This window comes from Mesoplodon bidens (assembly GCF_964165515.1).
Source record: "Mesoplodon bidens genome assembly, chromosome: 1".
NCBI classification, from domain to species: domain Eukaryota; kingdom Metazoa; phylum Chordata; class Mammalia; order Artiodactyla; family Ziphiidae; genus Mesoplodon; species Mesoplodon bidens.
Window position 1 is genome coordinate 174,834,478 of NC_138176.1, and position 17,124 is coordinate 174,851,601.

The 17,124-nt window shown below is 34.2% G+C and overlaps 1 protein-coding gene and 1 pseudogene across 2 annotated transcripts in view; one reads left to right on the forward strand and one right to left on the reverse strand.

Moving 5' to 3' along the window:
* CTNNA3 (catenin alpha 3) overlaps positions 1-17,124 on the forward strand; it is a 1,660,471-nt gene that overhangs the window by 1,073,180 nt on the left and 570,167 nt on the right. The window contains exon 10 of the mRNA XM_081238023.1: positions 569-661. Within this exon, the coding sequence (XP_081094149.1) occupies positions 569-661 (93 nt within the window). The remainder of the gene's footprint in view (positions 1-568; positions 662-17,124) is intronic.
* Positions 5,631-6,394, reverse strand: LOC308620179 (transmembrane protein 33-like; annotated as a pseudogene). Its single transcript has one exon. The product of its transcript is annotated as a transmembrane protein 33-like (transcript).

The following is a 17,124-nucleotide window of genomic DNA, read 5'->3' on the forward strand; positions in this document are numbered from 1 at the left end:
ACGAAGTTGTAATAGAAAATCAAGAACAGGAAGAAGAATTCAATTATCTTGTATTTGTCCAGCTTTGCAGCATATTTGATGCTGAATAAAACATGAATAAAGATAACAGCCATGCTTAATGCAACTTAAGTATGCATAATAGACCTCTGGGAAATAATAAACCAATTACAAACTTAAAATAAACCACAATCATATGAGATTCCAAGAATCTATCAGCATTCAATCCATAAGTAAACTTTTTTTTCAGTCCCATAGGAAACCATAATAGTTAGCATCTTATTATGGGTTAGGTGTTGATACCAAGAGACTGTACAGGGTTTACTAATTTACTCACCAGTCTTCCTTTTGGCTTTAAATGATTTTCCATGGCCCTTTGTTGTTTTTAATATCAATAGATTATCTGAATGCGTCCATAAAGCAGATACCAGTGACATTTATGAAAATGCTGTTGTTTGTCATTGAGATTTTCAATGGACATGTACATACTCTTACTTGTCTAGGATGACAAATGTTTCTTCATTTCCTTCATAATCTGAGATAATTTCCATTGTTTTATATTGTATTTAAGGTGGCAAATCTTGCTTGTTCCATGTCAACAAATGAAGATGGAATTAAGATTGTCAAAGTTGCAGCCAATCACCTGGAAACCTTGTGTCCACAGGTATGATAACTAAGTTACTGACTATTTCAATAAACTAGCTATAAAAAATTATATGTAATGCTCCAGACTTTCATACATATGGAAATATTTTAAAATATATGTTTTAAACACAGACAATGACTCATCCTAAGGTCATACTTTGTTGTTTGCTAAGCACCTCATTCTTTATTTAACACCTGGTTCTTGTAACATATCCTGAGAGACCATATTAGAATTTTGTGAAAGGTATGGTTTGAAATCAAAGCAGTGTTTTGTCTAACAGATCTGATTTATTTTTAGTCTTATTTATTTTGAAACTTCAAATTATATGACATTAATGTTTTTTTCCCTCTTTTATCAAAAGAAGGCATGAGTTTGAAAAAAGCCAAGAAATATTTTCTTGTCTGCAATTCAGGAGTTTTTTAAAATCTGAAGAGCAACACATTCTTTAGGGAATTATTTTTAGATGATGGATTGTTTTGAAACCATGAATCAGGATACACATAAGGTCAATCTTAAACGCCTTCCTTGTCTTAGAATAAGCAATAAATAGTATGGATAATTACTTCATAATAAAAACCACAAATGTTGTAAGGATGTGAAATATAATCATGATTAGAAACTTCAAGTCTCTGGACATCTGCTTAGATTCTAATTTTACTAAAAGTAGAGTGTGTGTTAAATTCTTGATTTGCCTTGCTGGTGACTTCATCTCTAAGAATATTGAGGAAACAGTAAGGGAGAGTGCTTCCTTAGACTTAATGTTGATTAACAAGTGAACATGGGCTGAGGAAGTGCAGTCTTAGGACCTGCACCTGAGATCTCGTAACTGATGTCAGTTTTCTGTGAGGTTCCACAGGGAACAGAACTCTGCAGTGAGGCCTCTGAAGTGGCAGAATCACTTACACGCCCCTCAAGAGTCTGAATTCTCATTTCTCCACGTGGTGGATAACACTTGATGCTGTCATTTTTTAAATGTCTTTTGAATCCAAATAGTATTCAATGTATCTCATTGGTTTCAATTTATAATTTTCTGACTACTCAAGAAAACATTTTTTTAAACATTTATTAACCATTTGGCTTTCTAATTCTGAGTTGCCTCAACCCTTTGCCAATTTTTAGTTTTGATTTTTTTTTAATTGCATTGCTTAGGTTTATTAAAAATGTCTTCTGTTGACTATGGCTTTTCTTTTAACTTTGAAAATAATATTTTAATCATAAAAGATTTTAAGAACTTTAATGTGAACATATGATCTATCTTTTAATTTCTTAAATAGACATTTGAGCACCTACCCTGTGCCATGGTTTGTTGGTTTGTGCTTTGTCAAGAAATTCTTGCAACAAAAATGTTATATAGTTCCCACATTTTCTTTTTTAAAGATTGATTTATTGTTATTTAACCTTTAGATCTTTTTTTCATCTGAAATTTATTTTTATGTCTAAATGAAGTGGGATTTTTTTTTTTTTACAGTGGTAACCATTGGGAAACCGTCATATATTAAATAGTTGATCCTTTCCCAATTAATGTGAAATGTTACCATTTTTCATACATACACACACACTTTTTAAATGTTTCCATTGTTTTATATATATTTGTATACATATGTGTATAAACTATAAGTAATGCATGCATATATATACAATACATGTTTTATTTAATACATTATACATGTATAATACATACATATCAAATCTGAATAGTTTCTTTACTCCTATTCTGTATGAAATATAAATTGATAGATAAATTAAAATATGTTCCAAAGTATACAATTTTCTGGGATCTCTATTCTATTCCAATGACTCATTTCTTTATCACTGCAACAGTATTATGGAAACTGTTTCCAGTTTTATTGAGATATAATTGACATACAGCACTGTATAATTTTAAAGTGTACAGCATAATGATTTGACTTAGATAAATCATAAAATGATTACAACAGTAAGTTTAGTGAACATCCATCATCTCATATAGATACAAAATAAGAAAGAAAAATATTTTTTTTTCTTGGGATTTACTCTCTTAACAACTTTCATACATAGCATACAGCCATTTTCATTATATTAACCATGTCATACATTACATCCCTAGTACATACTTTCTTATAACTAGAAGTTTGTAACTTGACCACTTTTATCCACTTCCCACTCTTTCTACTTCCTACCTCTGAAAAGCACAAACATTGTCTCTTTTTCTATGAGGTTGTTTGTTTTTGAAGTATAATTGATGTACAACACTACATGAGTTCCTTGTGCACAACATAGTGATTCAATATTTCCATATATTTCAAAATGACCATGATAAGTCTAATTACCATCTATCATCATATAAACATATGATATCATGACTGACAAATTCCCCACACTGTATATTTCATACCTGTGACATTTATTTTATACATGGAAGTTTGTACCTCTTAATCTCCCTCTCCTAGTTATCTCATCACCCCATCCCCTCCCCTCTGTTCTTGCTATCTATAACTTTGTTTCTGTTTTGTTATGTTTGTCCATTTGTGTTTTTTTTTTAGATTTCATATGTAAGTGAAATTATATGGTATTTGTCTTTCTCTGTTTTACTTATTTCACTTAGCATATTCCCTCTAGTTCTCTCCATGTTGTCACAAATAGCAAGATTTAATTCTTTTTTATGGCTGAGTAATGTTCCATTGTGTGTGTTTATGTGTGTGTGTGTTTACCACATCTTCTTTATCCATTCATTTATTGACGAGCACATAGGTTGCTTTAATATCTTTGCTATTGTACATAATACTGCAATGCATATATCTTTTCAAACTAGTGTTTTTGTTTTCTTTTGATAAAAAGCAAGGAGTGGAATTTCTGGGTCATATGGTAGTTCTATTTTTAATTTTTTGGGTAATCTCCATACTGTTTTCCATAGTGACTGCACCAATTTACATTCCTGTAAACAAGGCATAAGGGTTCCCTTTTCTCTACATCCTTGCCAACACTTGGTATTTGTTGTCTTTTGGATAATAGGCATTCTGACAGGTGTGAAGTTGACAGCTCGTGGTTTTAATTTACATTTCCCTGATAATTAGTGATATTGAGCATCTTTTCATGTGCCTTTTGGCCATCCGTATATCTTCTTTGGAAAAATGTCTATTCAGGTTCTTTGCCCATTTTTAATTGGGTTGTTTCTTTTTTTAATGTTGAGTTGTATAAGCTCTTTGTATATTTTGGATCTTAACCCCTTAATGAATATTTTGTTTGCAAATATCTTCTCCCATTCAGTATGAGACCTTTAATTTTGTTGACAGTTTCCTTCACTGTGCAAAAGCTTTTAAGTTTGATGTAGTCCCATTTGTTTATTTTTGCTTTTGTTTCCCTTTCCTAAGGAGATTTATCCCCCCAAAATATTGCTAAAACCGATGTCAAAGAGCATCCTGCCTGAGTTTCTTTTTATTGTTTACTTAACATTGTAGTTACTTTATTGCTCTAGAAAATTTAGTTTTTATAACCATCAGATTACATACATAGTGATAATAAGACTGCCCCCCACCCAATCAACTGTATATTACAAGGCTTCTGTAACTTAGTAGATAAATATTACAAAATTACAAAGCTAGCTGGTTACAGTTGAGCTATCAAGTAGGTATCACATTTCTATAGATCAAAAAGTTGAATAAAAAGAAAACTGATGTCACTGATAAGTCACCAAGTATATTTGAGAAATCCAAGTTACATGCACATAGAAGGAAACTGGTTACAAAAACCATTACATTACTTGATGTTAACATTTTGCAATGTTTTAAACATTTGCAATCAAGCAACAATAAATAAAGATAAGAATGAGTTTTAAAAAGGAGTTAATGGAAGCTGAACGGATGTATTTAACATATTACACAACTCAAATCACAGTTGCATAATACATCCAATCCCCACAAACATATCTGTGTATTACGCCATTGAAACGTGCACTATTTCCCCCACAACTCCTCTGGCTCTATTCGCAATCAATAACCTTTCCTATAAACCTTTCTATTTAATCTTTTAAGTCAGATATGATGGGTAAGCATGTATAATCTTCATTATTATTTCAGAACAGATACAAAGTTTAGTCATATGCTCAATCTTCAGTTACATTACTTTCAAAAGGCATCTGAACTGCTGTAACCGTCTATGACAATTCAAGCCTAAGAAACCGAGAAAAGTGGCAGTCAAGAATCTGATCTAAGTAACTGTGTAAACTATGATAATACTAAAACCTGTGTGTCCACATTTCTAAAAGAATGGTTTCCTGTTTGAGAAGTGTTACTCAATGGATCTCTGAAAGGAAAACTGACTGACTACTGTATTGCTCTCTGATGTAAAACGCTTAGGTGACCACAAATATTTACCCAGTTGGTTAACAAGCTTTCATTTGGGCCTTTTAAAAAAATATTCAAAGCCACAAAAGTAATTATGAAAATAAAATTTTGGAAGGTCATAGTATAAGATACATATAGAATTCCTATAATAATGGTACATCCAAAATAAATCTGTCCTAACAAAGCAGCACAAAATCAATTTAGAAACAATTTGAAATTACAGTGGGAAGTGTTTTTGTTAAAATCGTCAACCAAAATTACTGAATAGCAAAAGAATACTGTCTCAAAATCTACTGATTTACATGTTAATATTACCACAGTGAACTCATGCCAGATATAAATTCAGGTTACCAATTAGATGAAAACAAACTTTAGAGCTATTTTTACCAGAGAAATAAATGTACTGCATGATAAAGGCACAGCAGCATCTAAAGAATTTTTGATACATTTATCACAAGATTCAAACTTCCCTAACTATTAACAACACATTACAATAAAGTTTCTCAGCAAGTGTTTAAAAGGCTTGATTTAACATGCCAGGAAAATGAATATTTTTCTTTTGAGTTGCATTTATGTAAATTATGTAAATTGCATTGAGGTCACTTTTACATCTGGAATTAACCATCCCTAACAGAAGTACCAGCAGCTAACAATGCTTATTTATATTATATATAACTTAGCTGAATGTTAAACTGTGCAACTGTTGGTGCCAGTCTGCTTATAAAAGCAATGCTCTGGAGACGAAGTCTTCTCACAAACAATGGGCAAGGAGGTTTCATTATCAGATGTTCAACAACAATCCTCCGTTCATTAAACAAAGTCCAACAATATGGATTTCTTCGAGAGGAGTATCAAAGAGTAAGGAATCTATAGCATATAAAAGGGTGAAGCAAACTTAGTTGACCACTAAAAAGCATAAAAACTATAGTAGGCATCAAGAATATTTCATTACAAGCAATGAATTTCAGAACATTCTGTTGATTAGCGCTTAATTTATCCAAGAGAGCTTTCAGCAGAGGTAAACAATTTGAACCCTTTGCATCAAGGACCTTTTTCGTGTATGTGGAAGCATGAAGCAAGTAAAATAACAAGACTGGGAAAATACTCATTGTAACAGGGTAGGGAATTGACAAAAATGAGTGACTAGAACAGGTAGTGGCAGCTGTCCTCTGACGAAGCGTGGGCCAGGAATGCTCTGCTTAACTGGAAGTGTGGTAATCTTTGGTACAGCCTCAGAGCACTAGTCAGAGCATATGCCAGCAAAGGACATTGGTAAAAGCTTGCTGCTTCATGCAACCCAGGAAGAGGCAGAACAAAGCAGAGCCATAAACTGTTAACAAGCGAGAAAGCCACATTGCCGTGTCGTTTATTGGCCATCATTAATTACACTGCGCCTGCCCCTTGGGGCTGTTCAGGCCGTATCCGCCATGGGGGGCTCACACACGCATCTGGGATGCTGTCCAGCATGGTCATGAGCAAATATGGGTTTCTAGAAAGACTGAAGTGAAGGCAGAGCTTCGGAACAGGGCCCCAGCAGGGCCAACCTAACACCGGCTCCAGGTTATTGCTGAACCCAGAAGTGCTCCCTTCACTTCTGTGGGGAAGTGGTGATGCAGAGGGGAAACCCTCAGTGGTGCCCTGAGGCATGACAGGGAAGTGTCCCTGCCTATGTTTTTTCCTAGAAGTTTTATGGTTTCAGGTCTTACATTTAAGTCTTAATCCCTTTTGAATTTATTCTTGTATATGGTATGAGAAAATAATCCAGTTTCATTCTTTTGCATGTAGCTGTCCAGTTTTCTCAAAACCATTTATTGTAGAAGCTGTCTTTTTCCCATTTTATATTCTTGCCTCCTTCGCTGTAGATTAATTTCCGTATAAGTGTGCCTTCATTTTTCTGGTCTCCTTTTTATGTCCCACAGATCTATGTGTCTGTTTTTGTGCAGGTAGCATACTGTTTTGATTACTATGCTTTGTAGTATAGTTTGAAATCAGGGAGCATGATACCTCTGGCTTTGTTCTTCTTTCTCAAGATTATGTTGGCTATTTAGGATATTTTGTGTTTCCATACAAATTTTAGAATTATTTGTTCTAGTTCTGTGAAAAATGCTATTGGTATTTTGATAGGGATACATTAAATCTGTAGATTGCCTTGAGTAATATGGTCATTTTATCAATAATAATTCTTCCAATCCATCAACTTGATATATAAAGATATTAGAAAGCCATCTGTTTGTGTCTTCTTCAGGTTCTTTTATCAGTGTTTTATAGTTTTCCTAGTACAAGTACCTCCTTAGTTAGATTTATTTCTAGGTATTTTATTCTTTTTGATGCACTTGTAAATTGGATTATTTTCTTAATTTCTCTTTCTGATAGTTTGTTAGTATATAGAAATACAACTGATTTCTGTGTATTAATTTTCTATACTGTAAGTTTATTGAATTCATTGATGAGTTATAATAGTTTCTTGGTAACAGGTTTAGGATTTTCCATATATTGGATCTTGTTGTCTGCAAACAGTGACAGTTTTACTTTTTGCCTTACAATTTAGGTTCCTTTCATTTCTTTTTCCTGTCTGAATACTGTTCCTATTACTTCCAGTACTATGTTAAATAAAAGTGGCAAGAGTGGGAATCCTTGTCTTATTCCTGATCTTAGAGGAAATGCTTTTGGCCTTTCATACATTGCATATGATGTTGTGTGTGGGCTTGTCATATATGGCCTTTATTATTTTGAGATATGTTACCTTTATACCCACTTCGTCGAACTTTTTCTTTTTATTACTATAAATGGATGTTGAATTGTGTCAAAAGCTTTTGCTACATCTATTGAGATGATCATATGATTTTTATTCAATTTGTTAATGTGGTATACCACATTGATTGTTTGAGAATATTGAACCATCTTTCATCCCTGGGATAAATCCTACTTGTTCATGGTGTATGATCCTTTCAATGTATTGTTGAATTTGGTTTGCTAATACTTTGCTGAGGATTTTTGCATCTATGTTCATCAGTGGCATTGGCCTGTAATTTTTGTGTGCGTGTGTTGTGTCTTTAGTCTTGGTATGAGGGTGTCACAGTCTTAATTATGACTTTGTATTACATCTTGATATCTTCTAGGCAAATTCAGTTACTTCATTTTTTTCTTTAAAGTATTACTGTTTTACTCTTTGCTCTTTTATAACTTTCAGGATCTACTTGCAAAGTTCTATAAAAATACATATTAGAATTTTTATTGAAATTGTTAAAATGTTTTAGGTTTTAGATTATTTTATGGAATAATGACTCCTTCAAGATATTAAATATTTCCACTACTAAACATGTTTTTATATATCTCCATAATCAGATCTTTTTTTAAATGTCCTTCAGGGACTCTTTAGTATTTTTTTTATTACTAATTACAATAAATTCCATAGCCACATGCTGATGGCATCCAAATTTTTCTCTCCAGGCCAGCCCTCTTTCCTAAAGATTAGACTCAAATACTTAGTTTGCCCTTGACATTTCCACATTGATATCTAGAAGACATCTAAAGCTTAAAATAGCCAAAATGGAACAAATATTTGCTCTATCTCCACCTCATTCTGCTTCCTCTTCAGTCTTTCTGATTTTAGTTAATGGCATGGCCTTTCACCTAGTTGCTCTGGGGAAAAACCTAAAGATTTTACTTTTTTAATTCAATAAATATTTATTGAATATATACCATGTGGTAGGCATTATTTATGCAACTGGGGAGTAAACAGTAAAGAAAACAAAAATTAGACAAAAATTCTTGACCTTGTGAAGTTTATATTCTAATGATATCTAATGGCTGGTTTTCCTATTTAATCCATTAACAAGCCCTATCACCTTCACCAAAACTTAGTTATCTTGAATCTACATACTTTTCTCCATCTCGTTTGTCAACATCATAGCCTATGCCACCATCATCTATCTTCGACTACAGAAATATCATCCTATATGGTTTCCATTCTTACACTCATATCTCTCTGATCTACTTTCTGTGCAAAAGCCAAAGTAAAATTTTAAAAAATGTTTATCATAGCAATTGCTTTCCTTAGCCCCTTACAGTAAAATGCAAACTTCTTTTAATGGCTTATTCAGACTTAATATGAAATTCCTACTGCTTAACTTTCAGCCCTACTTCATATTATTTTCCTTTTCACTCATTAAATCTCTGCACATTGGCCTGTTTCTAGAATACAGTAAGCGCCTTCCCACCTGAGGGAGTTTGCACTTGGTAATTTTCCAGTGTGCTTTTTTCATATGGCCATATGGACTGCTTCTGTTATGTTTAATTTGTGAGAACTGAGCTCAAATATCATCTTCTCAGACATCAATCTCCCTAAGTTACTTGTTCAGCTATAACTTATTATGTCACCATATTTGTTTCTTTTAAAGTCTCTTTTTTTACATTCCACATATAAGTAATATTATATGACATATGTCTTCCTGCATCTACTACAATCTGAAATTATATTTTATATTATTTTGTTACTTGTTATTATACATTGTACACACTCAAACATAAGGTTCATGAAGGCAATGATTTATAGTTCCTATTCACTACTTATGTCTCCCATACCTAGCAGAAATGCAGCATATATTGTATGCTCAATAACTATTTGTCCAATATATAAGTGAATGATAGAGTTTCTAGAATGTTAAATCATTCTATATTCATAGAGGGCAGCAAGATTTTTTGCAACATCTTTTATGATACTTTTCCTAACAAGGCATGTCTTTTTTTTTTTGACAATGTAAAAAAAAAATTACCTTAGAATTAGTTTGAGTTGTAACTGATGAAAAACAAAATCCTTAAAATGATTGATTAATGTATAGTTGCTAACCAAGGGTGAGACCTCTACTGCTGGGCTGCAGTCTGCTCTTGGCCTAGCTCATTTCAGTGTTTTACTAGTGATTTGGATAAAATTATAGAATTATGTTCTTAAATTTTTCAGTTAAAAATAAGAGGATAAAGGAACTATATTAGCGGAAAGAGCCCAGTCTCAAAGAATTTGAATATTCAAAATATGGACTAAATATCACTATCCAGATGAAATATAATAGGTATAAATATTAAACCATGGATATTGAGCACTATAAAACAAATTTAAAAGTAGAGAATTGAGTAAATATAGCTTAGCAAAAATCTACTCTCCAAAAGGCTTAGAAGTTTTAGTTGATAGTAATCTTGGTGTGAATCAACAGTGTGGTGTAGCTGTCAGAAAAGACTAGTATGATTTAACATTTTTTCATCAAAGAATAAGTTCTAAAACATTCTCAACCTTCTTTGTATTTCAAAGTTATTTTCTCAAGCTGAATATTTTTTATATGGTATGTCTTGAAATTCGGAATTAGTGGGTCTAGAGTGAACCCCAGTTGCCTGTGTATGTATGCATGTACACATGTATGTATGCATATGTGCATGTAAGCTCCATTTTGGCAATATTTATTCAAATAAAATATGTGCATAGGTCCACTAATTCCACTTCCAGCAATTTATAGTACAGATATATGTGTGCACATGCACAAAAGTCCATGAGCAAGTTTTCTAAAATCTTTTTTTAATTGAATTAACATTGACATAGAGTATTATATTAGTTTTAGGTATATATCATGTTGATTCAATATGTTTGTACATTATGAATTTATTACCACAAGTCTAGTTACCATCTCTCACCATACAGAGTTATTACAGTATTATTGACTGTATTCCCTATGCTGTACATCACATCCCTGTGACTTATTTGTTTTACAGCTGGACATTTGTACCTCTTAATCCCCTTCACCTATTTTGCCTGTCCCCCCGCCACGTCCCCTCTGGCACCACCAGTTTGTTATTAGCACGGTTTTTATGCAACTTAATCTGGTATGGCAAAAGCTAGAACCAACCTAAATATTGGGTAGCAGAGAATGTAAAAAGTTGTTTAAAGTAGTAAGTCAGCTCAATATGTGTTTTGATATGGAAGATACCCAAGATAATTGAAAAAGGTATATTTCACATGAGTATGTATATTATCCCACTTATGTGAAAAAAAGGAGATGATTGAGCCATATGTTTATGTACTCATAGGAAAAATTTTCAAAAAGGTTCTCATGAAAATTTTAATAGTGTTTACTTCCAAGAAGTGAAACAGGAGGAATACTTTCAGATCTCATTTTATTTCTTTAAGGACTCTGAGTTTAACCAGAAATAGGTATTTTCTTGATTTCAAAACAAAACCTAACCAATTTAAAAAATTCTAGATTAATTCTGGCGTGAGTCAGGTTGAGAAAACACAGGGCAGAAGGAGCTAATGGGGCTGCACTTAATTCCCGTTTGTTAAATGCCATTGAATTCACCTAGGTTTCAGTGAACTGGATCATCCTGGTTCTTACTGTGTCTAGAGGACTACAACTGTAATACTTTGCCCAGTTACAGGTGTCACACTTTTAAAAGTTTGTCACTTGCAGCATATTTAGCAGAGAATACCTGAAATAGTGATATGACTTGAAACTATGCCATATAAAAAACTCCTAAAAGCAACTGGGAATTTTTAGCCAGGAAAAGGTAAGACGTGGAGAAATATGATCACTGTCATCAAATCTTCAAAGGGCTATGATGTGAAAGACTTGCTCTGAAGGTCCCTAAGGGGCAGAACTACATCCTATGAGCAAGAGCTAGAAAGATACAAATTTTATCTCAGTATAGAATGAATTTTCTAAAGGAGCTCTCCTGGAGGAAATTGGACTTTGTTGAGAGGGAGGGATTTGGAGTTTCTCAATGCCACAGACATTTAAAGGTAAGGAGGGTGATCTTTAGACCAAGCTATTGTGTAGAGGGTAAGAAGTTGGCCTACAAGCCTTTTATTTTTTTTAATATTTTTTAATTTTTTTAATTTTTTTTTGCTTTATAACAAATTTAATCAGTTATACATATACATATGTTCCCATATCCCCTCCCTTTTGCGTCTCCCTCCCACCCTCCCTATCTGACCCCTCCAGGCGGTCACAAAGCACCGAGCTGATCTCCCTGTGCTATGCGGCTGCTTCCCACTAGCTATCTACCTTACGTTTGGTAGTGTACATATGTCCATGCCGCTCTTTCACTTTGTCACAACTTACCCTTCCCCCTCCCCATATCCTCAAGTCCATTCTCTAGTAGGTCTGTGTCTTTATTCCTGTCTTACCCCTATGTTCTTCATGACATTTTTTTTTCTTAAATTCCATATATATGTGTCAGCATACAGTATTTGTCTTTCTCTTTCTGACTTACTTCACTCTGTATGACAGACTCTAGGTCCATCCACCTCATTACAAATAGCTCAATTTCATTTCTTTTTATGGCTGAGTAATATTCCATTGTATATATGTGCCACATCTTCTTTACCCATTCATCTGATGATGGACACTTAGGTTGTTTCCATCTCCGGGCTATTGTAAATAGGGCTGCTATGAACATTTTGGTACATGTCTCTTTTTGAATTATGGTTTTCTCAGGGTATATGCCCAGTAGTGGGATTGCTGGGTCATATGGTAGCTCTATTTGTAGTTTTTTAAGGAACCTCCATACCGTTCTCCATAGTGGCTGTACCAATTCACATTCCCACCAGCAGTGCAAGAGTGTTCCTTTTTTTCCACACCCTCTCCAGCATTTATTGTTTCTAGATTTTTTGATGATGGCCATTCTGACTGGTGTGAGATGATATCTCATTGTAGTTTTGATTTGTATTTCTCTAATGAGTAAAGATGTTGAGCATCCTTTCATGTGTTTGTTGGCAGTCTGTATATCTTCTGTGGAGAAATGTCTATTTAGGTCTTCTGCCCATTTTTGGATTGGGTTGTTTGTTTTTTTGTTATTGAGCTGCATGTGCTGCTTATAAATTTTGGAGATTAATCCTTTGTCAGTTGCTTCATTTACAAATATTTTCTCCCATTCTGAGGGTTGTCTTTTGGTCTTGTTTATGGTTTCCTTTGCTGTGCAAAAGCTTTGAAGTTTCATTAGGTCCCATGTGTTTATTTTTGTCTTTATTTCCATTTCTCTAGGAGGTGGGTCAAAAAGGATCTTGCTGTGATTTATGTCATAGAGTGTTCTGCCTAGGTTTTCCTCTAAGAGTTTGATAGTGTCTGGCCTTACATTTAGGTCTTTAATCCATTTTGAGCTTATTTTTGTGTATGGTGTTAGGGAGTGATCTAATCTCATACTTTTACATGTCCCTGTCCAGTTTTCCCAGCACCACTTATTGAAGAGACTGTCCTTTCTCCACTGTACATTCCTGCCTCCTTTATCAAAGATAAGGTGACCATATGTCCGTGGGTTTATCTCTGGGCTTTCTATCCTGTTCCATTGATCTATCTTTCTGTTTTTGTGCCAGTACCATACTGTCTTGATTACTGTAGCTTTGTAGTATAGTCTGAAGTCAGGGAGCCTGATTCCTCCAGCTCCATTTTTCGTTCTCAAGATTGCTTTGGCTATTCGGGGTCTTTTGTGTTTCCATACAAATTGTGAAATTTTTTGCTCTAGTTCTGTGAAAAATGCCATTGTTAGTTTGATAGGGATTGCATTGAATCTGTAGATTGCTTTGGGTAGTAGAGTCATTTTCACAATGTTGATTCTTCCAATCCAAGAATATGGTACATCTCTCCATCTATTTGTGTCATCTTTAATTTCTTTCATCAGTGTCTTATAATTTTCTGCATACAGGTCTTTTGTCTCCTTAGATAGGTTTATTCCTAGATATTTTATTCTTTTTGTTGCAATGGTAAATGGGAGTGTTTTCTTGATTTTACTTTCAGATTTTTCATCATTAGTATATAGGAATGCCAGAGATTTCTGTGCATTAATTTTGTATCCTGCAACCTACAAGCCTTTTAATGCCCAATCCTGAGATCTTCTATTGGATGTGTCTTTTATTTAAAGGAGAGAAATGTGATCTGGATGATAGCATTGCTGGAGTACTATAGCTATTTGAACTCAACCTGGCAGAAGGATAAAGCTATCACTATCTATAGGGCCTAATCCTTGTTCCATTTTAATAAGTAACTTGGAAGGTTATTTTGAAGGTAAACATTTTGTATTTGCATATGGAACAAATAGGAGAAAGAATTCAAGGTTCTAAAATATGTTGATAATCTGGACTAATGTTTGAAAACTCATAAGCTAACATTTAAAATGGTAAATATAAAGTCAGAGCCTTAGGTTAAATAAAATCTACTGCACAAGAGGATAGGCAAAACATTGCTTATGAAAAGCACCTGGAAAAATGGAAGTTGAGAGGGACATTTGTTATCTAGTTCAGTGAATTCCAAACACTGGTCCATGAAAGCGTTCTCATGCTCTATAGTGAAATTAGGTCAATAGAGTTAAATTTTTTTTAAGTAAAATTTATTCAACTTTTTACTCAAAATTAATGTATTTTCTACTTTGATATTCATCAAAAACAGGTGACATTTGTATAGCTGACACAGCTTTATAAGTCGGTAGCATGATATGGGGACCATCTTACAGCTTTAAAGTGATTATGAGGCTTAGCTTGTAGAATATGGGAAACCTCCCACTGTACTTGGCACAGAAATGTCCACGTCTAGAATACCACGTGGGTTCAGGCCCTGCAATTTAAGGGCTCGGTAGAAGAGGAATGAGTTGTTTAAGCCAGAGTTAGTTATTACCTCATCAGTGGAAGTGATTTTTAAACAGAAGTCAAATAGGCTATGCCTTGTCAAAGATGTTGGAAAGAGAATTTCTTGATTGGGTGGTAGAGGTATTAGATGGTATTAAATAAGATTCTTTAATTAGTAAAAAACATGGGAAAACTTTGGATATTTTCCCTTACGGTGAATACACTTACACTCAATTGGGCAGACTCTCACAAGTGCTTAGACTTTCCAAAATCAAGTCAAATTTTCAAATCTCTGTCACATTTGCATCAATATCTCGTATAGCTTTGTTTCATCTTCTTCTGTTTATCCCTCTCATCAAATGGTATCCAATGACCTGACAGAGCTAAAACAACTTGCAGAGGCATCTAGTTTATTTTCAGTCATATGCTTGGGGATATATTTTCATAAATTGCTTATTGGAAATCTATAATTACTTTCTAAAAGTGTTGTATATTAGATATGTTGAAAAGTAGGGAGGAAAGTCGAGGCTGCCCAGACATAGAAGTCTGTGAAGTATAAAAAGAACAAAGCACCTGGGGGAGGGTGTGCACTGAAGATCACCTGAATTTATATTTAAACGTGGAAAAATAAAATCCCCATGAAGGTAGGTATTTTTGGTTCCCTGACGTACCCTAAGAATAATGCCTGACACATAGTAGGCACTCAGTACATTTTTATAGAGTAAATGATTATATCTGCATAAACTTATTTTGCATTGTAGACATTGGCAGGAGCATGCTGAAAGCCAGCATTATTCCTCATCCTTCTTTGTTCTCTAAGTATAGAAACTCCCAGTTTCTAACCATTTCTAACCAAAGTGATAAAAGGTCCCAATATAACACTTTGCTTGAAGTACAAATCATGTAAAGTGACTAGCATTATCTGTCTCTGCATGGACAGGATAGTTTTGTTATAATAACAGCTTGTTCTGATAAAGTTATGATGTGTTACTGTATTTAATTCATGCTTCAGTAAGGGCATTGGGCTATCACTTTCAAATGGAAAAGTATGTCCTGATTTGTATGAGTTTTTTGTTGTTGTTTTTGTGATCAAGGAGCTGTCATATCTATGAATTGAAAGTACTTAATTGTCTAAGTATCATACTCTGGGGAAGCAGATATGTTTTCTTTTCATCTTTTGTAGATGATAATGATGGATGTTTTGTTTGCAGCTAAACAGTGTAGGACTCAAATAATCAATTTAGAATAATCATATTTTTTAACAATCCCAGAGTGTACCTATGAGAGTTGTGACAGGCCTTTTACAATTATACCTAATCTATTTCTTTTCTCTTCAGAGAATGGCAAAAAAAAAATCTAAGATTTTGGAAACCAAGAGTCATGCAAGACATAAACAGGCTAAAATGAGGTGATCATTTCTTTTAAAGCTGATTATGATTGGCTTGTTGATCTTCAGGACTGTCTAGGATGATTTCCAACTGGAAGGCTAGAATCCATCTCTTCTCTGCCATGCTGTGATATTTATATGGAGAGACAGTGCCTGAGAAAGCTATGAACACAGTTGCTTTCCAAGCTTGGAAATTAAGCTCTGTATTATTGTAGTATCATTGTTCTAAATCCTATCCTGATTACACAGTTGGCCACTCCCTTCCACTCAACCCAAGGATCTCTTTAATTTGACAAATATTTGGTGACCACCTATCAGGAGCATCTGTGAAACTAGGGCAAGCAAGGAGCAGGCAATAAAGATTCATGGGGTACCCACTAAAACAGTTCTCAGGAGTGAGGTCTGGGTTCAATTAGGAGGGGCTTTATCTAAGAATTTATGAGGTTATGTGTCCTAGAAGAAGAAATGGAAGCATAGAAGAGAAGTCTCAGCTATTAAATTTTAGTGGGGACATGGGATCAAAGTTAGATAATGGCTTAAAAGTAAGTAGCCAGAACTAATTGTGATTCCAAATGAAGGCTGAGGCAGTAATTTCAGGATTATTCACAAACCAGAGAGTCTATGCTAGAGCCCTCATTTACGCTCATGGTGTATGCTATAATATTAAGTATGTTAGCATAAAGGATCTGTGCCAGCCTCTACTTACAGAGGAAAAAGTAAGACGGAGCTTTACTACATTACATTTCCAATGAGAAGGGAAAATGTATTATCCAGGTATTGATAGAAACAAAGTGGTGTTAGAGAAGAATACATGAAATGCCATGGAAGCTTCAGATACATGTCAGGGGATTCTGGGAGGACTCTCAGAAAAATGACATTTTCTATAGGCCTTAAAGGATGAGCAAGATTTGGACATTTGGGAAAATGTAAAAAGGGCATTCTAAGCAGAGGAGATGGAAAAGTATATAACTGAAATTGAAAAAAGTAAGTAATTTAATCTGTCTAAGCCACACTGTTTCTTAATGGGAGCTCCTGGCATTTGGGGTGGGACAATTCTTTGTTGTATGGGACAACAACATCAAAGGCCAGGTGGGGTTCTACATGCCAGAAAACCCTGAATCTAGGGCACTAGATACACAATCACCATCTTCCCCAGCACAATCTTTGTGAT